This window comes from Pomacea canaliculata, linkage group LG9 (assembly GCF_003073045.1).
Source record: "Pomacea canaliculata isolate SZHN2017 linkage group LG9, ASM307304v1, whole genome shotgun sequence".
NCBI lineage: Eukaryota > Metazoa > Mollusca > Gastropoda > Architaenioglossa > Ampullariidae > Pomacea > Pomacea canaliculata.
Window position 1 is genome coordinate 5951804 of NC_037598.1, and position 20877 is coordinate 5972680.

A 20877-nucleotide genomic window follows, 5' to 3' on the forward strand; every position below is an offset into this window, starting at 1 on the left:
AGGTATGCTACACAAAATAAACATTTTAAAGAACCATCTATCATACATGCACACACTCAGACACACACAGAGGTAACAAGAAAATTTATTTAAAAAAAAGGAAAACTGAGTGATAGATAGTATAGTGCACTGACTCTGAAGCTGTTCTATCTTGTCTCTGCTTTCTTTAAGCTTGACATCTGATTCTTCTAATTTAGCTGCAAATAATGATGTTCATCAATCATTAATTTTTTTTAAAGCTGCAAAAATAATTCTCATCAAGATAGGTATGATTAATAGAACTCACAACTGTTCTTTAAAATATATTAAGCAAGTATAATCAGCAAGGACCTGTATATAAAATATCATGAAAACAATTTATAAAATACATGCCATGCTCTTTTACACCTGGTCTTTGTAAAGAAATACACCAATATATTTTTTATCCTGATGGTTAAACTTATTAACACATAATTTGCGTTTCCTTGCAAATCTTTGACACTGTCATGGATGGTAGTGACAAACTGTACCCATAGTGAAAGTTGCAAGTCTCTGACACTGTTATAGACAGGTGACAAAGTGTGCCAATAGTGAATGAAAGTCTTTTGGATGCATGAGCACATTGCAGAATGGCCAAGTTGCACATGCCAAATTTCTCCTTTTTAACCAATACAGTTTAGAAGTTTCCTACAATAACTCTCAGATAATGGTATATTTCATTTCAATATCCAGTAGCATTTGATAAAATTCAAACACGCATACAGAAGACACACATAAAGTGTTATTTACCTTTGTAGACTTCAATTTGTGCTTGAAGCTCTCTTAGTTTATCTTCAAAGAAAAAGAAAAGCACAATTAGCACAATAATTGCAGTACTCTTAACTCTGTATTGCAGCAAATATTTCTCCTTGAAATATAACCTAATCCAAGATTTTAGAAATCTATACACACTTGTTGACATTAGCATTAACTCTTAATAACTGATTGACTGACTGATTGAAATAAACAGAAGCCAAATTACCTTCTAAATTTTCTGGCCCACTGTCCTTTTCTGTGATGGGTATGATGTCTTCAGAGGAAATATCTGAAGGAAATGACTCTACATAAAAGCTCTCAATTTGTAAGCTTACACTGTATCATTTTGCCACAAAATAACACATGCTCATTTTCTCTCTCTCACACATACAGAGACGATATAAGAAGCATGTTTAACTGTTACTTAGGTATATCTGGAGAGATTCATTACTTGAAAAGCTGAACTAGACAACCTCTTCATTTGAAAACTCTGGGACCAGACCAATAAGCTAAACAGGAAAAGGATGATCATCCTCAACCCCTGATATGGCCCCCTGAAAAAGTGGTTAGTTGGTTGTTTTAACTGTGGACAAATAACCAGTCTCACAAATGGCAGTTAACATCACTAGGATTGGGCAGAGAAACAAACAACAGCCATAGTTTGATCTCTAGCCAGTAGGAGGGACCCCCAAGAAAACGCCTGCCTAGTACTCACAAGGCAAGACAGGGTCCGGGAGTTCAGGGTGAGATAACCCCAACAGAAACCTGAAGGGCTGAAGGTGGAACACTACACAAATAGCTCTATAACTGATTGTGCTACTGAGCTAAGAGTTAAATATATGCTTACCATCCAAACCAAGGGTGATGACTTTGTCCTCTCCCTGGTTGGTCTCTTTCATTGACTCCAGTTTTGCTGCCACAACAATCATCATTTTAACTAAGATCACCATAGACAAGAGAACCAACAGACATTTAAAAATCCGACTTTAACAATAAAATTCCATGAAAAGCCAGTCTGATGCTGAAAATGATAGATAAAACCCATTTTCACCCTTGACATCAACAAAAAGTTTGTTCTACCTTTCATGGCTGCAAGCTGCTCTTTTGCGAAATCATTATCTGCTTGAAGTGACTCAATCTGAAATAAACATGTGTCAACAGTTATTGTATGAAATGAGCGATGAGATTTTATCACATGAAATGAAGTGTGGTGAAATTATCATAAACAAGACAGACAATAATTCTTGGTTATTTACAATTAAAGTACAACTGATGCTGACATTCATGACATGACAAAATCAGTACATGTTGTGAGACTGACACAATTTTGTAAACATTTTATTTTTATTTCTGAATACTTAAAGGCAACATCAGTAAGTATGACTTTAAGACTGATATCTGAAAATGTAACAAACATTAAACTGAACTTAAAAAGGCTATGACTTTGCACTAACCTTGGCAGCGAGCGTGCTTTCTTGTTGCATCATATCTTCTAGTTTTTCAGTTAGTTCTTGTTTTTCTTTCTCTGCCCGCTCCAGCTCTTCCTGATGGCTTTTCTCGGCCTCCTGAAAAAAGAAATTTTTAAAATGTTTCACAACTTACAAAGAACAATGCTTAGAAATGACAATTCCTGCTCAGCATGCTTCCCTTACAAAGCGAGCAAAGAACCAAAACTTTCATGTTCAAAATGAAATGAAATTCACCTACCTTTACAGAATGGGATAAAAACTTTATTAATTTTTGTTAGCCACGTACAGCATTTTGTGCTAAATCAACTGTGAAGATCATGTTCAAGTCCACAAATATATTTTTAAAAGTATAGGAAAGAGGAGTCAAAATATGCTGCTGAAAACTATGGATGGCAAACCAACTTAAAATTTTATTCTTAAGAATGAAATGTCTTTATTTTGGTGTTTGCAAAGCAAAATAATGATGACAGCAGAAGGCAGAATGATTTGATGATCTATATCTCCAATGCATGTTTGTATGTTTTTAAAATGATAAAGAATAACATTTCTCTCAACTTTTCTGGAGTAAACATCCCCCCCCCCCGCCCCACCGGCCCAATTTTCCAAACTAATCACCCACTCAATTAAGTTGAGTCCTGATGTGTAATTTAAGCCCACCCTGAAGTATGATTCTGCTCAATCCTGACCTACAATTTAACTTAATCTCGATGTACAATTTTGCCCAATCCTGACCTACAATTTTAGAAAGGGCACAAGCATTTGCTGCTGGTCTACTCAAGAAATGAGGACCACTCGAGCAAAGCAACTGCTATGTTCAAAAACAGAATGATTTCTCTAAAGTCACAAACCTGAAATCCACTTTTTACATGTTGTCAGGATTGAATAAGCAAGTACTGCTCATGGCAGACGAACAATGTGAGAGGAAAGAAAGAAAAACACACACATATATAAATACATAAATGCATGTTTATAATTTAACCCCCATAAACATGAGCGTGAACATACTCAATGCTGTTTTCATGCAAAAGTCCCTGCATTCCAGACCTGAAGTTTTTCTTGAAGTTCTTGTACTTCTTTCAACTGATCCTGGTATCGCTTTGCCAATTGTCGCAACTCTTCTTGACCTGACTCACATATTTCCTTCAAGTGGCTGCATTCATCTTCAGCAGAGGTCAAAGAGCGCTGGACCAAAGTAAATGTAAGATTATAATAAGCTAGTGTGTTGATTCAATCTCCTGCTGACTCAGCCTCAACAATGGTACTTGTCATCACAAGTGACCAACGAACAGATTAACCATAGTTCACGGACTAAAGATAAAACAAAACTATATGTAAGAGTTTAATATAGAAAAAATACTGAGGCAAAACAAGATGGCCTACTGGCCAACAAGATGAATCAAAATGAAGACACTCATTTCTTTTTTTAAAAAACAAAGCAAAACAAAAGACGACTTTTTTGGCTTACCTCAAGATCTGATAATTTTGTAACAGCATCCAATTTTTCCTGAAGTACTCGTCGCAATGATTCCTGGTTGGGTAAAAGTAAAGCCAGAATTGACAATAAATTAAAACCTACACTCATAGTTCTCCTCATAATGAAGAAATATGTTACCAAAAGACCCACACATCCTCCAAATTAGAATTAGAAGAACAATCATTTTCAAGACAATATGATTTACTAAGTATAAAATGACAATGAATGGATGACAAAAGAACTCTAGGCAACAGACAAAAATTGTTACACAGGCTACTGAAGGATAAAGGGCTATTTAAAATGGAACTGCAATATTTAGCTAACATTCAGCTCCATTAGAAAAAAAGACAAGCATACAAACCAAAAACAAAACTTTCCACAAGTCTTCCTCATCTTTTGACTTCCTTGAATATCTAAAAAGCTCTTTAAGTATTTTTGCCTGTTGTAAATTAAAATGTGCTTATTTTGTAGTTTAGAACTGTCAGACCGATGATTTCACTTGAAGGGATAAGAATAAGCTAATATACTTTGAATACAAAATTTATACCTTAAGAAATGTCACAAATTAGCTATTTTCCAGATTACATCTAGATCCGTAGACTAAACTCACTTTGGCAGTAGTTTCATAGTTCATTTTGTCTTCAATTGATGCTGCTAGCTCTTGTCGCAGAGTGTCTTCACTGTGGTTCTGGAAAATGAATATTAAAAAAATGTAATTATCTAAGAAATAAAAAAAAAAGAAAAGGAAAGAAAATAACACAAAGAAAATTGAAAAACACAATCAAGCAGAAGATACAAAGAACTCGTAAATCTTGACTTTAAAGAGCCGAAGAAGTTCTGCATCAACATGGACAGGGGCAAGAAAACTATAAATATGTAATCTAAATCTATATATATATGAACTATCCCTAGAGAAGAAATTCTTTGCCTAAAAACACCCAGGCTTTGTCATTTGCTGACTAAACTAAATTTTTAGCATAAAGCGAGTCTTGCAGTATGATAAACATTTTGTCACTGCTGAAGGACTTAATTCAAAGTGTCCAAACACCACTAGCAATGTTTAGCAACTGCACACACAAAAAAAGCCTTTTGTTAATTTTATGACCAACCTCTCCTGACATGTCCTACAGTAGCATAGCGATAGGTACAGAGAATGAAAGGAAGGTACCTTGGAGTAGATGTGCAGCTGATTTTCCAGCATTTCCAAGCGAGACAGCAGCTTGTCTTCATCAATTAAAGCCTGCATATCATGATAACATGTGAGGTACTAGCATTTAAATTCACACAATTATCTTTCAACTAGAAAAGCTAAGGATCATTACTTGATTCGAAAAAAGGTCTTCAAGTCTTTCAGACTCGTGTAAAACAAATGTCCTCAACTCATTTAGGACTTTGGGTTGTCCATCTCATGCTTATCTAGGGAGTGGTAGCCCATCTTTATTTAGCTAAAGCAGGTTAAAGTAAGATCAGGTTTATTTATCGCAGCAAATGTTTCCCTCTCTCGTGGGGCCTTGCTCATACTACAACCAATTTTTTTTCAGAATGTAAAGCATTTAAAAGGAGCTTCCCTCTCAAATTTACCTAATCTAGGTTTAGTTTAACAGGTACAGAATAACTGTGTAGCACTGAAATAATAAAAATAATAATAAATGTACCTTTGTACAGCACACAACGTGAAAGTCATGCTCTGAGCACTTACCCATTTACAAAACAAACAACACGAAAAGTGGAAGCTGAACAAAAATGAAAAAAGTGAAAACTAAAAATGATATGTAATGATAACTTGTGACTTAAATGTTTTGATACTAACAGCTTCTCTCATTTAATGGTTGGGCTGAGTTATGGCAAGAGCAGATAAACATTAAAGCAGACAAATAATAGACTGTATTTCTTTTTTATCCCAGGAAATGTAAATCAATGTACATCATAATAAAAATCTAAAAAAACAACCATTACATCTACCGTCTGTCATCTGTAAAGACTCAACAAGATCAACCCACCTGCCAGCCACTTTCTGCAGCTTCCTGTGTGTTGTTGACCAGCTGTTGAAGACTGCTCAGCTTCTGCTCCAACATCTTTTCTCTGTGTAGTGCCTCCTGTAACCATATGCGAAACAAATATGTAGCAATTACCCTCCTCTGTTTGGTTCATACCTCCACTGTCAGCATAAAGCTGCCTGTTCGAGTGTAGAGAATGATAAGACGACCATCCATGGCAAATCAACATTCCATGTGCACCCATAAGCATGCAAAACCAACTGTAGATATACAACTGTGACACAGAAACTGCCCTCTGTCAACATGCATGTATTTCTGCTTTTCATTTATCCTTTTAATAGATCTAAGACAAACATCTACAGTGTTGTTATCTGGTAACTGTAATCCCTGAAATATTTTGATCTCTTCCCCTGTTCAATGCTCTAATTACCTTTTCGAGACTGCATAACCTATGTAAACACAATAAAACTGCACTCCTCCTTTCAGGTGGTTCTTTCAAGGTCTAGAAATTGCTTTACTTAAATAGGAAATGTTGAAAATATTTAACAATGTTAAATTTCTCATCACGAGAGTCATACAAAGAAATCATTGACTCTTTAGTTTTATATACTTAATCCATAAGTTTCTTGATCTTTACTTAAAAAAGTATCAGTGGTTTGACACTTTCCAAAAAAGAAAAAAAACAAAAAACAAAAAACAAATCAACTATTTTATTCAATCCTTCATGTTCACACCACTGCCTACAAACCCTTATTCCCCAGTAAATAAAACATGTTATGAAATTATTCACAAGTGCATCAACGAATCACTTTAGGTGAAATCCAAGTATACAAACCTCTGCTTCCATATCCATAATGCTGTGAATGACATCAATGAAATAATCACAATGACGTCCACAATGATAATCCATTGTGAAGTGTATATAGTTGAAAAAGCTGTTTAGTGTTAAATATTTTCATCCAAAACAATGCCTGGCAAGTTCTTCATGTACTCTATTAATCCCATCATGATCTTATCAGCAGCAATTCCTCATCATATAACTGGCATGCACTGCCATTAACCTTTTGTGCGTTTTACATTCAGGTAGTACAATGCTCTGTAAAAATCCATATGTTTGTTTATTCTTCTCCTGTCATAACTTAACCACAGGTAGCATATCAAAAACAAAACTTAATAATGGACTGCACCCAGCAAAAAAATCCATTTACTGGTGTCTTGATCCTCAGTAACAGGCACAGATAGTTCTTTGTTCTCTGGTCCCTTCAAACAAGGCAAGGCAAACAGCTGTATCAGGTGTCTGCAGAGCACCTGAGAAGGTCACCACCTCCCAAGACGACCGTTGTGTCCTTCACTGTTCTAATTGTTTCCTATTAGTCTTCGTGAAGCATTATTTTGTTTCTAGTCTACACCTCCTTCATTTTCCTGCACAATCATCTTGCATTTCAATCCTAGTATCCTTCATCCTCAGCAATTGTTTTATATCTTTTTCCACATATTTCTGCGCTTCTTCAACAATAGTTCATTCTGCACCGCACTTGACACATCTTTTGCGCTCCAGAACAATCACTTTGCTTCCCACTTCTGATCTTTCATCCTCATAATCAATTCGATAATGTGGCATCCACTCAATGCATCCCGTTTCCTGGTCAACATCGGGTATTCTGCTCTACACACCTTTCTTGTTTGCAAACAATCAATTTGTATTCTGCTCCACTCGTCCCTAGCTCCGCTTTAAATGGTACTTCCAAACAATCATTCTACTCCAAACACTCTTTGACCGCTGATCTCCTACCTACCTGCGTTTGTGCCGCGCAATCACCAGAAAAACAGTTTTTAGAATTAGCTTCCGCGATCGGGTATGTTCGCAATGATCTAGTCATTGCCAGTGTACCACTCACGTCACCGGGACAGCCAAGGAGACGGGGTGGCACGACTTTAATTGACGGAACGACTACGGCGGTAAATCCCCCGGCGCTCAGATCCTTCAGATCGTTTGCGTAGCGCGGCTCCGTCAGCTGATAATTATTCCATGACCTATCACCGCCATCACCCCGACTTTTTTTTTTTTTTCCCTGCCCTTTTGGTGTAACGGAAATGCACGCGGATACCAACCCCCTCACCGCACTCATACCGCCCATCGGCGACGAGTTACATCTGGTGGCCGTTCGGGGTTTTCCATCGCCTCAAACTCTTACGTTGGCTCCTCACACAGAAACGCCTTAAAGAGTTGGGAGTGTGTTGGTGGTGGTGTGTTGGTGGGGTGTGGTGGTGGTGGGGAAACCGAGCGAAGCTTGCCCCTTTCAAGGGCAGCAGGTATAACACACTGCTTCTTTTGTTGTCGCCGTCCCCCACTGTTTTCCCAGCCACGTGACTGGCGTTGAATGGCATTTTATAATTTCCGCTTTCCTTTCTCGATCAAACAGGCGGCTCCTGGGAGTACTCTTCTTCCCCCCCCCCCCCTGCCCAACATCCTTCTCCAGAAATGCACTTTCTATGCAAGCAGTAGGGCGGGTCTGCTAACCGCAGCGCTCAAGCTGGGCACCTACCCCACCCTCTCTCACTCACACACAGGTGTACAAAGTCTGAGTTCTTAAACATACTACTCTTTTTTAACATGTGACCAGAACATGAGCCAAAAGTGACTGTTGTATTTGAAACCTCTTAATGTAGCAACCTTTAATTTTCGCCCGACATCAAGAGTGACGTACTCGTCATCAATCGGTCTTGAGGGGTACATGGCTCGGGTTTGTCTCTTGCCGGCTTGTGCTTTTTGTTGCGCCGTATACCTGCTTTCGGTTATTCCATGACTAAGCCCAGTCGTTTCCACCCGCAGACCACATCTTCCACTAACAGTCTCTGCAGCCACTCGTTCGCCTGGACCATCCCGTCAGGGTCCTCTCGCTTGACGGATTCCGTGTCTCCATGTCTCCGCAACAATAACTACGGACGTCGTGCTTCGTCGCTGGATCTGGGCGTCGACTGCACGTCCGACGAGAAGCATTTTCATTCTGCCTCCTGCTCCATAGATGTTCCCGAATATTTCCTCGGTTTCAGAGTTGACGACCTTGTGCCCCATGCACTTATTACCTTCTTGTTTCTGTCAAGTGCACTAAGCTCGTCTTGATGGCGAGTGAGGGCGCTGGAGAAAACACTATTAGTGCTGCATGGCGGCTGGATGGATGAACTCAGATGTTGTGTAATTACAAGCGAAAACGCTGCAGTTCCATAAATTACATAGTGTGTTACGGGAGGCTAGATGGGGTGAAGGGAAGAGTTTGATGAGGGAGCGAGTCTTCAGTTGTCAAAAGTGTGTCCTTAGTTGTCCTTATTTTATTCACTCGTTTCTCTCTCTCTCTCTTTTTTACACGGGAACTTTTCCTTTTTTAAAAAAAGAAAAAGTGGCATGTGATGGGAGAAACATTAAACACGCCAGCCTGTCTCTAAAGGTACTGTACACGCCGACAGTTCGCTCCCCTCCTGTTAATATAACTTTGGCAGGAAACTCCCCACCGCTACTCTTACCACTCTCAGATTCACATGATTTTTTTTTTTTTGAAGGGCAAACCATGCGCATTCGCATCTTCATCTCCCTGGCCTCCCCCTTTATCGACTGGCGTGCCACAAGAACCCTGCGGTTCCGACGCGCCCTATGGTACTCGGCTTAGGGTCACAGCTCCACTTCAACCCCGCACCCCTTTTACCTACTACAGGTGAATCTGGCTGCTAAGGTGGGGATTATCTGTATGTCTGAGTCCACGTGTGTATAATTGTGCCGGAGACGACCTCTTGCCCCCACCCCAAGTCACAGGTACGCCAGAACTTGTTCGGGAAGAGGAAGATGGGGGAAGAAGGAGGGCATTTCCGCGGGCCTGGAGGCTAAAAATAAAGGCAGGCTCGTGAGTATACATGACAGAGTGGCGATGCGGCGGCTAATGATGACGTGGGCGAACAAGGCATACCTCCACTTGCTGGTGCAGTGCACCTCTGATGAACAGCTTTCATTGACAGGTGGTGAGGCCAGGCCCTCCCTCGTTGGTAGCTAGAGCCATAGACTTTCATCTCCCCCATTTTGAGTGGGTCTCTTTAGCCAAAATGGAAAGGTGTTTGTGGGGGGTTGGGGGATGATTAATGGACAAGGAACATGCGCAAACACAGTTAGTTGAGCTCATTAAATGTAAGCCATAGTGAACACAGACTGGCAGAGTTGTCAATTTTGTTTGTAAGATTTTGTTGGTGAAAGGTGTCGGCTGAAGATCTGTGTGTGTGTGTGAGAGGGAGAGGGTGTGATCACTTCAGGACATAAGGGGATGCAAACCTTTGCTTTAAACTGCAATACACACAATAGGGTATCTCCCTAAATTCTGACAAGAAGTGCTTCATTTGTCTTTAAAAAAAATCTGTCAAAGATGAAAAATAGGAGTACTGTGGGATAAGGTGAAAAGTGCAAAAGTGATGCCATGCAATACAGGCAACCTACAGTCACAGTACAGTCTCTAATGTGGTAGTTTGACAATCATTCAAATATATATATGCGTGTGAGAGAGAGAGAATGTGTGAGAGAGATGAGGTGGTTATGTTTGACCAGGGAAACGAAGAGAAAAAGAATTCACTAACCTGAAGGTAGTGTGCCAGTTGGTAAAGGTCTTGAGATTGTATTGCTATGCCTGGCTGATGTGGAGCATTCAGAAATGGGCTGGAACATACAACATCAGAAATAAAAGTCTAGGGTGGAAAATATGAAGACTCTTGAGGTTGTCTAAACTGCATTGATCACAATCTCTGAGGTTATCTAGAAGGTCCTGCACATCCTCTGAGATAGTGAAAAGTCTGCTGAATTATATAAAGTAGCTGAAAGAAATTTAACACCACTGACCTCATCTTCATCAAATACAAAATGAAAACTTAATGATTTGGGAAAATATCTGTTCAAACAGCTACTCTCTGATAGTAGTACTCTCTGATAAGTAAACAAGTAGGTTTATAACACTAGTCTCCTGAGAAGAATCTTCCACCACAAAAAGACAAGCCAGACTTCAGCTGTCACAGGGTTCCCAGGGATCAGGGATGGTGCCAAAAAAGGACCTTAAAAGGACCTTAAAAATACCTTTCATGCATTCGTAAGGACCTAAGTGACAGTCATCAATGCTTAAGTTTTTCTCTTGTGTGGTCGGAAAGATGTATTATTTATGAATCTGTGATCTTCTCTATGTTCTCAAATACATGTATTTCTAGTAATAAATAATCAAAGAGTTAATTTTGATGCCTGTCTGCCATATTTAGATTAGATAACTTAAAAAGTGTCCTTAGCGCGCTGATAACATACACCGTTAATGTTCCAAGTTTTCTAGAAATCTAAGTAATAATAATTGCAAAACCTGAAAGCCATTCTTTGGTGTAATACAAAAGTCAGTTCACGTGTCTCTCTCTCGCACACACACTCTAACGGGAAGAGAGAGAGAAATAGAGCTATGCACAGTAGTACTAGAAGATCAAAGTTCAAGAAAGAGTAAGTTTCTAAAGACCTTTTGAAAAAAGAGGGCTTTTTGCGAATACGGAAGGGCAACTAGTGTTGTACAGATGTGTAGACCAAACATGCGGCGAAAAATCGTCGGTATTTTGCGCCAAAGTCAACTCCGGAAATAAATTTGTGGTAATATTTTATCGATAAAAGGACTTAAAAGGGTCACAGAGAAAATGTAAGGACCTGTGTGATAATTTGAAAGGACCACATGGCAAATAAAAGGACTTAAAAGGCCTTTCGGCGAAAATTCAATATAAAAGGACTTAAAAGGACCTTGCAAGGACCTGGGAACCCTGTGTCAATATGTTGACCTAACATGCCCTTGGTGGTGCCAGAGAAACAAAAATAACTAGCATCATATAGGTAGAAGGTCTTAATCAAAAACACATCTAGCTTTCTGATAGACTGCATATACTGCAAAAATGTCAGCTTATAAACATTTACAATATCACATATTTGTCTGACTATAAAAATGCACTGCACAGTAAACATTAGGATGTAAGTTATATCTGTAGGTAAAAATATCCTGCTATTAAATCAGGTGTGCATTTTAAAGGATGAGTAGGGTGCAGTTCTTTTCCTAACAATCTGCATAAAGCTCAGTTTAAGGTAATAAATATCTCAAGATCAGGGTAAATAAGCCCTTCTCAAGATATATGCCTGCACAGGAAGAGGTATATTTTGTGAGGTCACATTAGTCCACATAAGCACCTAATTAACTCTTCCATGGATAATGTAAATATTTACAATCCTGATGTCGGTGTATAACCTCTCTTTGTGCATGGTGATGTTTATAGCATATTGAGAAATGAATGAAGATATTTGCCTAGATATGGGGAGTCAATATCTTGTATACAGTCTTTAAAAACATTGCATCCAATAAGGCCTTTAAACATACACAGCAAACTACACTTGTTTTGTTCTGTCAGTTTCTGCTGTTAAAAAAAAATAAATAAATAAAAATCTCTAGTTTCTTCTAGACCTCCTTTTTTTTTTTTGAAGGTTGCTTCAGTGTAAAATAATTTTCCCTGCTACAGTTTGCTCTGGCAGTTTTGTTAACTTTTCTTTAAAAATAGTTCACCAAAATAAGATTTCCTTTCCAGCAAACCTCAACTCAATAGCTTAACAAATCACATGCATGATCAGAAAATTTGGGGAAAGAAAAGTGTGACAGAGATCCTTTCAAACAGAGCAGCTTGCAGTCTTTATCAGTGAGAGTGGCAACAATACTGCATCTTTATTAGACCACTGATGTGGATAGTTTAACACCCTAATAGTTTAAAAAAAAAAAAAACCATGCACACAATATGGCTTGTGCCACTCAAGGCTCAGAAGGCTGCCACAAGGGATTCCTTTATCATAACAGGTGAGCCAAAATAGCATAAGAGGGCCATATATTCCTCACCTTTCACAAAACACTATGCAATCTGGCTCCAATACACCACACTAGAACCATTGTTTCTTATTATGAGAAACTGCATATCCTAGGTTTCTTTAAATTTTTTCTCAGTAATTTACTTTATTAGCATTTATCACTTTTTCAAAACGCCTTTAAAACTGGCATTTTTATGAAATTCCTTCAAGAAATTTCTTATTTTAGCACAACTACAAAATGTACATTCCAAGTTTCACTCAATATTTTCTCCCTATTTTTTTTGTACATTTAGTTGCACATATCTACACCTGAACAAATTTCTTAAAAGTTCAACTTCAAGACAAATTCTTGCATGTTCAACTCAAACTCGTTAACAATGCAACAGTGTTCATTGACTTAATTTATAGAAAGCTGTTTATACAAAGACTTAAATCTCAAACAGTGATTTACCCTTGTCATGTAACAATCAGTAAAAGCTACCATGGAAAGCTGAAAAAATCTAATCTGCACGCCTAGCATAAAAGACTGACTTCCATAAAATTAGTTAAAAGAAAAACTCTGAAGGTGTGTACTTTTTTTTAGAAACAACTACAAAGTTAACATCTATATCTGAGTTTCTAAGATTTTCTGAAGGAATGTTGAATGAAGCCAACATCTAAAAATTTTGTATAAAACTAACAGATCACCTTTACATCAACTACAACCAAAATCAGTAACAGCCAAAAAAAAAAAAAAATCAAAAAACCAAACAATGCACACATAATGTGCTTCCACTGATACTCTCTGCAGTGAATACAATCATTAAACTGACCTTGGGTTTCCCATGCCCAGTGCTGCTTCTCTGGTCCAGAGACTTATCAGACACCCCATGGCACCACTGACAATAGTGCAGCAGCACAACACAGTAAGTGCTCGTCAAGTTCTACCACCCACAAAATGGTAGTAACTTTTTGTGAGCAACACTCCTTATCCTTTAATAGGAAAGGATCTCTCTCTTTAGTGACCAAATAATATAGCAACAAATATAAACGGGGAAAACAAAACCTGTATTTTTTTTTTTTTGTAACCACAGAGGAAACAGACTATTTACTGCATAATTCTGACCACTACTTAGTCAGGGTCAAATGTCAAGCGATAAATATAATTGAAAGCGGAAGCCTGCTTGTTGGATCACCACTGAACAAAAAGGATCATCTTCTACACATTCCAGCAATGAGAATGAAAAGCCACCGAGATGTGTAGAAACACTCCACAAACTAATTTCAGACACTGCTCCAGTGTTTCTGCAAGTGAATGTCTTGCAGCTTCTGTTCCATTCAGTTGTTTAGAAACAGGAAGAAACCCCAGCAAACACATGATGGTGGACTACTAAGGAGGTAGTCAATATTGAAAGCAGGCTGGCCTGGGATAATCCAATTTAAGTTGTTTGGAGGATTTGTCCTTCAGGGCAGCTGTAAGTAAACAAGAACACTGTTGACGGAGCTATGACCACTGACAGGCATATCTGTAACAAGAAGAAGAACAAACCTTGTGGAAGAAAGCAAGACTACTGCATGCAAACCAATGATTTGCTGAAACAAGCATCTGAACACAAAGAATCCTCAAAAGGAACAGTCCCATCTGCTGCCACCATTACCAGGCACAGCATTCTCAGTCCTGCACAGCCACAGCACTCTACTAAAGTGAGCAAAATGGACAGCTGTAACCTCCATATTCAGCAAGTGACCATCTTTTCCCATTATACTAGCTGTTTACACTTTCTGATGCAAACAATAAGTGTTAGGGAAAATTATACCAATACTGCATACTCCACATACAGATGCAATAGACCTTTAGGGCACAGTGTTCTGAGCACCACTATTAACCTAGTTGCAATGCTCTCATTTGCCAAACATTTTCTTTGGCATATGTGCCCAAACAATGACCTAACACATGCAAAATTAAGTGTAATCACTTCTTGTGTTTCTATAAAAGTGCATGTGCACATGCAAATATGCGTGTATGCATACAGCCACAGACATAATTAATGAGTGAAATAACAAAAGGTCACTGTCGTCTATAATTTTAACAGCAATTAGGCCAGTTACAATATTAATACTTGTGACTGAATCTTAGCACATTCAGCACCATGCCAATTTAGCTCTGTATGAGTTGCACAAGCAAACATGGCTGCAATGAGGCACAACCTTATCATGGCTTATATGTCTTACAAGTGTACAGTGAACCTATGGATATATGACTACAGTTGGACATCTACAGTTATTTAGATTTTTATGATCCATTATTAAATCATTTTTAATGATACGATTTTCTGAGGTAAACAAACAGTGAGATGAAAATTTAGAGTAAAAATATTATTTGGAACAAGTCACAAGATTATCAGTATAAATAATGCATCAGCACGAGACACCCATTATCAGTAACAAACTTCCTCTTACATATTTTACCTATTTTTGATGAAGGAGGAATTACTTTGAAATTTATAAAAGACAAATAATATGTATAGCAAAAGACTTAAAAACCAAGGTCAACCATGCTCTAATGTCTGACTCGAATATCTGCATGCAAGAAAAAGGGATTGAAAATCATGTTTTTTCCCTTTTCAGCATGGGGAGGGGGGGGGGGAAGTGCTCAGAGGATCTGACTGCTAAAACAATAAAGCACAATACATGCACTTCTCCTTCACTTCATTAACAGAAGCTTATAAATCATCAACTCATTCAATTCATAAATCATCAATTATAAATCATTTTCACAAATATCCAGAAGTGAAAAGATCTTTTCACCTTACTTTAAGCAAATACTAAATACATGTATACCATAACAAAAGCATCAACATCTTCAAGTAGATATGCTAGTAAATCAGATTTTACAAAACGGATTTAGGTACCTGTCTTAACAAAAAATAAATTATTGAATCTTAAAAATATTTTTTCCCGAAAGCATGGCACTTGAAAAAAATGTATTACTGCATCACTCTACCAGGCCTTTTTTTTTTAATACTGTGAAGATATTCTTCTTTACACTAACCAAGTTGTACTATAATAGTAACCAAATTTCTGATGACCGTATCAACAAGGTGGCCAACAGTTGAAGGGAGATAACAATTCACACTCAACTCCTACAGTGACAGGTAACAAAGTGGAGGGAGTACGGGTCAGAAGGAAAGAGTGGTTAAGCAAAATTGAATAAGCAGACAATCCCACCCACATGATTGTCATGAAAGATTAGGAAATGAGGGGGCAAGGTTACAAAATACCAAGAAAGAAATGAATGCTCACGTGGGTTTGGCTTCCCTGCCATCTGGGTGATACAGAGTAATTGTAGCGATTATGCAGCCATGAGTTACTGAAACAAACAAAAAAAAAAATATGTTTATGCTAACTGCTGTGGCCTTTTGCTTCAATCCATGAAGAGTAACTAAAGTGCAGTGGTTTTTTAGGACAATATCTTGTGTGGTTTCAACTGGCACATCCTGGTTTATACATAAACTGCAAGGTTTTATTTAATTCTGTAACATTTTGATAAGATAATGACAAGGGCAAAGTTACTGAAAGCCATTATAAAAAGTTGAAAAAAAGATTTACTAAGAAATGTATGCTATCTTTCTGATTGTTTATGTAATTTACAGAATTTACAAATCTTTAAATGTATAAACCCTATGAAAAAATACGTTGTATCAATTTTAAAATCAAATGATAAATGCTATGGCTCCCGTTTCATTTTTTAATAAAAATAAATTAGTATTTTAAATATAAAAAAATTGGTGGAAAATAATTCATTAAAATTAATGAAAGGTAAACAGTAAAATTGTAAACTGATCAAATTACAAAAGCAATCCTTTTTCTTGAAATAAATATTCCTTTCAGTTTTTGCCTTCTATTGTCTTTGCATAATAATAACAACCAGTCTGTTTTAATTCTCTGCATCAACAGTCCACCTCCCTATCCCAACGAAACACATGCACTAATGGAAAAGCAGACGCTTGACCATAGCTGTACAGTATACCTTAAGCTGTAAAACATTCTTTCTCATCACGAAGTACAACAATCATAAACAATAGACTGCTAAAATTTATGTTTGTTGCATCCAGAAGAAGGTGCTCACTTTTTTCTCCTCTACGATTGTTCTCCATGACCTCGACCCCAAACTGGATGAGGTCACCTGAAAAAATCTCCCGCATAGGGCTCTCCTCACCACTTTTACATAGTCTCTGGTTGTTGATAAAGGTTCCATTGCTGCTTTTTGTGTCTTGAATGTAGAACTGCACACAATACGTTAAGAGTGATTTACTGATATTGTGGATTTAGCTTGACAAAATAAGTGGTTAGTGTAAGCAGTGGAGCAAGAAAAGCATTTCTGCACTGATGTGTTTTAAAAGATGAACACAAATAAAAGCAATGTAACACATCAAGCAATGTAATAAAATAACTCTGCCAATGAGAGCACACAGCAGTCTGCTCAACTCCATACAATATGCTAATGGAATAAAGTTTTTTTTAAAACATTATAGGGGTGGTCTGGTGGTAAAATGTCTGTCATCAAGACGGCAGGAATAGTGTCTTGATATCTATGTGGCTATCAGAAATTTTTTATTAGGAACTCCAGTTTCCTTCATTAACCCTTTCCTATTAAGTGGAAGCCTTTTCTCCATTAAACCAACCTTTTAACCAACCATTAAAGACACCAATTTTAGCTTTGTAGGTTCTTCCATAAGCAATTTCATGTGCTTGATGCTTATTTATATGAGAAGCCTCTTTCACAGTACCTTAATGGTAAAACAAATTGGGCTATAGAAACAACTAAGGAAAAAAAAAAGGGTAAGTGTCTAGACTGCTGGGGTAACTCAAACCTCAAGAGGGCACCGATTCCTTCTTTAAGGCACTGTTCTTTGTACCCTTTTCCACCAGGCAAAAGAAATAAATGGAATAATAAGATTTCCTTACTCACAAAACACACAATATTTAAATATTTTTGCATTGAAACTTTATAGTAAATGTATTTAATGTTTATATTTCTTGTCTTGCTCTCAAGAGTTTATTTATCCACTCGTAAATAATGCTTCGTAGGTTGAATACCATTCACATTTTCCCTTTCTCTATGACAAGAAGAGAAAGAGAAAACATCACTTCACAGTGCAGTTCATTATATACTTTATGCCACCAGTAATGACTCCATCTGTGTGAATGACACGCATTTCACATTTTGATTAATACAATATGCCAGAGTTCATGAAACGGTGCCTGCACGTTTTTCGCCCAGGCTATTGTATAGCCCAAGCAGGTCTAAAACAGACAATCTAAGGAAAAAAAAAACAAAAAAACACCCACATAGTAATAACAAACTAAGTGGAACTACAAGTGTTCCAGAAGAATTCTATGGACTATTTCAAAGGCTGTCTTCCTTGTACCACACAACACCACTCTGAGCAAAGTTAAACTTTTACTCCTCTGACATTTGAGGGGGAGGGTGGTAGTGGGGAGAATAGGGGGTTAAAGTCTATAGGCTCTGTGATGAAAAGAAAGCAGGATAACAGGGAAAGACATGTAGGATAAATAAAGGTGGAGTGGAGGTAACCAAAAAAAAAAAAAAACCAATGAAAGAACAACATCAGAGAAAAATGGCAAAGACAAGGCAGGATAAGAAAAAAGAAGGAACCTCACACACACATCCTCTAAGCCAAAAAAAACTTCAAAATCTGTATGCAGGTGACTGTGTGAAAAGAAAAAAATGCTTCATGAAAGATAAACACATCTACCTGTCATAAAAAAAAAAAAAAAAAAAAACCCTCCAAAAAACAGGGGGGATTTGTGGGGTTTTTTCATGGTCCCACTTTCTTTCTTTTGAGCTGCTTAATTCTACTTCTACAACCTTTTATTTATCTACAGCACTTTCTGAGTTTTGAGGCACTCATGGCATGCAGCTGAAAGCACATCATGGTTGTTGGCCAGAACTCCACCAGCTATGTAGAGCAACCATACAATTAAGATGGAATATTACTAGCACTACACACAATCTGGTATTAATACCACACTGGTAACTTTAGTTCCTTGTCAAAAAGTTAAACTACTTTTGTGTTTTACTTGGGTTAGCCTCTAAAATGCTAACACATCAATAAATTTTAATGGTGTAAAAGTTCTCATGAATGCTTAGTCTAGCTATCACACGCTATGGAGAATCTTACTTATAATAATTGTGTAGAAGTCCTAATTTATCCCAAACTTATAGAGCAGCGCAATGGCATGGCTGTTTATATATATAACTCTAAGGACCTTTGTATCTAATAGTCTTCTCACTCAGCTTCTGTCACAGTTGCAATAAAATAATTAAATCTAATTGAAATTCAGACAGGCAACCTTCAAAACATGAGTGGTCAGGTCACATTCTTCACAGGTCAGGCTTATAATTGAAGAATCTAAAAAAGAATGAGGCAAAATTGTTTTAGGGATCAACAGGTGCTTTCACAACAGCTTGCTCTATGTGCGTGTGTGCAAGAGGAAGAGTGAGAGAGTGCAGGCATTCATGGGTACACGGCACAGCACATCTTAACATAGTTTTTATATATATGCTTAATCTTGCAATAACATGGTGGTTTTCCAGGTCTTTTTAAAACATAAATGATGGTGTGATGAAATACTGGTTCTAGCAGCTCTGCTAGTTAGAAACACTTGAATCCTTAAGAACTGGACATAACAATAATGTAACTTTTGATCACTGTGTTAATTTTCTTTCTTTAAACATCCTACTTTGTAAAAATGGTTTCTTTCGTTTTATTTATGCACTTTTTTCCTTGAAAAAAAAGTTTATTTAAGGTTCCATTTCCCTTGCTTTTAAAAAAAAAAAAAAAACCCTCTTCTTCACTTCCTCAGTTCTACACCTAACGTGAAGGTAGGCAGAGAGCTGTTTTGGTTTGTAATTCAACATGATTTCTGCTCAAGAGGAGGATCAAGCTACAGGATTGGTAAAAGGTGGCTGTCACCTGTTATTGAAATATTCTTTTGCCCAGATCTTCTAGAAATTAGAGATTTTACCATATGTGAAATATCTCTTGCACTAAGCAAAAAAAAAAGAGCATCCCCATCAACAGCCAATGACAAATTATTTTTTTTAAAGTTCCCAATCATGGAAATGTGGATGGATGAGATTTGTTTGAAATTTTATAAATTGAAAAAAATCAACAAAATGCAACTATCTTAACATCTTATTACTTTTTTCCAGTTTGATCAAACATGCAAAGTTAAAAAAAAAAGCCCCGAAGAAACTAAACCACACATTTATTCAACTGAAGAGCAATTAATTATACAGGTGATAAACAAGAAATAATGAGCTGTAAATAGTTAATCCACAAACTACATACACATTGCTCACACACAAGCATAAGGATAGGAAATGTTTTACTAGACATTTTGGACCTAGACTATGAGTTGTGAAATAATTCAGGATCAGCTCAGAGAAAATGTACAGCCTCCAAATTAACAGATTTATGTTTCCAATCAGACATAACTGTCCCGAATGTAAACATCTGTCTTTTACTACTTATAATTTGGCAATACTACTAAAGTTTGGACAGATAATTTTGCCTAAATTCTTTAGAGATATAGGCTAGAGTGGCATCAAATTCTCTCCAATGTTCAGGAAAGTCCCTGTTTGATTCCAGTGTAACATCTTCAAACTATCCACTGCCTCACCTACATATTTTTCTCTTGTTCACTTCAAGTAAAATGACTCTGGTAGCCACAGTAACGAGAAGGATCTTTTTATTATGATTGTCTGCTATACTGCAAATAAATGTTCTTATGATGTCATCTTGCAAGACAACTACAAGCGATGTGAGAGGAGAAGGATGTTGCAAAAGTTACATTGCAAGGACAAAACTTCATGTGCAATCTTTAAAAATATTACAACATGTAAGTCAAACCAAATCCTTACTATGATTCCGATCCACTTATGACTTAATAATAATAATAATCATGGGTATTTATAATGTGCAGCACCATGATCAAGATAGATCACACTCACTGCACAGACCAGTAATGATAAATGAACTGATAGTGGACAGTGAGATACGTACAGGCACAGAACGTAAAGCAATGGATGAAGGTATAAAGGATACTGTAAACAGCTGGAGCCTGACTTGATGGTTAACATGACAGTATTACAATGAACTTAAGAATAGTAATTCAGGGATAGTACTTTAAGAACATATATGTTTTCAGAGAATGTTTGACTATGACCTTGGAGTCAGAGTGGCGAATGTGATGTGGACA

At 37.3% G+C, this 20877-nt stretch overlaps 1 protein-coding gene across 11 annotated transcripts in view; it reads right to left on the reverse strand.

Moving 5' to 3' along the window:
- The window catches only part of LOC112572115 (sarcolemmal membrane-associated protein-like), a 48874-nt gene that overhangs the window by 26019 nt on the left and 1978 nt on the right, over positions 1 to 20877 (reverse strand). For 10 of the 11 annotated variants that reach the window (XM_025251654.1, XM_025251651.1, XM_025251653.1 and 7 more), the window contains exons 3-16: positions 16718 to 16874; positions 15892 to 15958; positions 10329 to 10407; positions 5718 to 5813; positions 4886 to 4957; positions 4328 to 4405; positions 3709 to 3771; positions 3288 to 3425; positions 2229 to 2339; positions 1855 to 1912; positions 1622 to 1687; positions 1001 to 1063; positions 769 to 810; positions 135 to 197 (exon numbers count right to left, since the gene is read on the reverse strand). In XM_025251654.1, the coding sequence (XP_025107439.1) occupies positions 135 to 197; positions 769 to 810; positions 1001 to 1063; positions 1622 to 1687; positions 1855 to 1912; positions 2229 to 2339; positions 3288 to 3425; positions 3709 to 3771; positions 4328 to 4405; positions 4886 to 4957; positions 5718 to 5813; positions 10329 to 10407; positions 15892 to 15958; positions 16718 to 16874 (1153 nt within the window). Of the gene's footprint in view, positions 1 to 134; positions 198 to 768; positions 811 to 1000; positions 1064 to 1621; positions 1688 to 1854; positions 1913 to 2228; positions 2340 to 3287; positions 3426 to 3708; positions 3772 to 4327; positions 4406 to 4885; positions 4958 to 5717; positions 5814 to 6549; positions 8128 to 10328; positions 10408 to 15891; positions 15959 to 16717; positions 16875 to 20877 lie in introns of those variants that run through there. The other variant, XM_025251659.1, reaches the window with a different exon arrangement.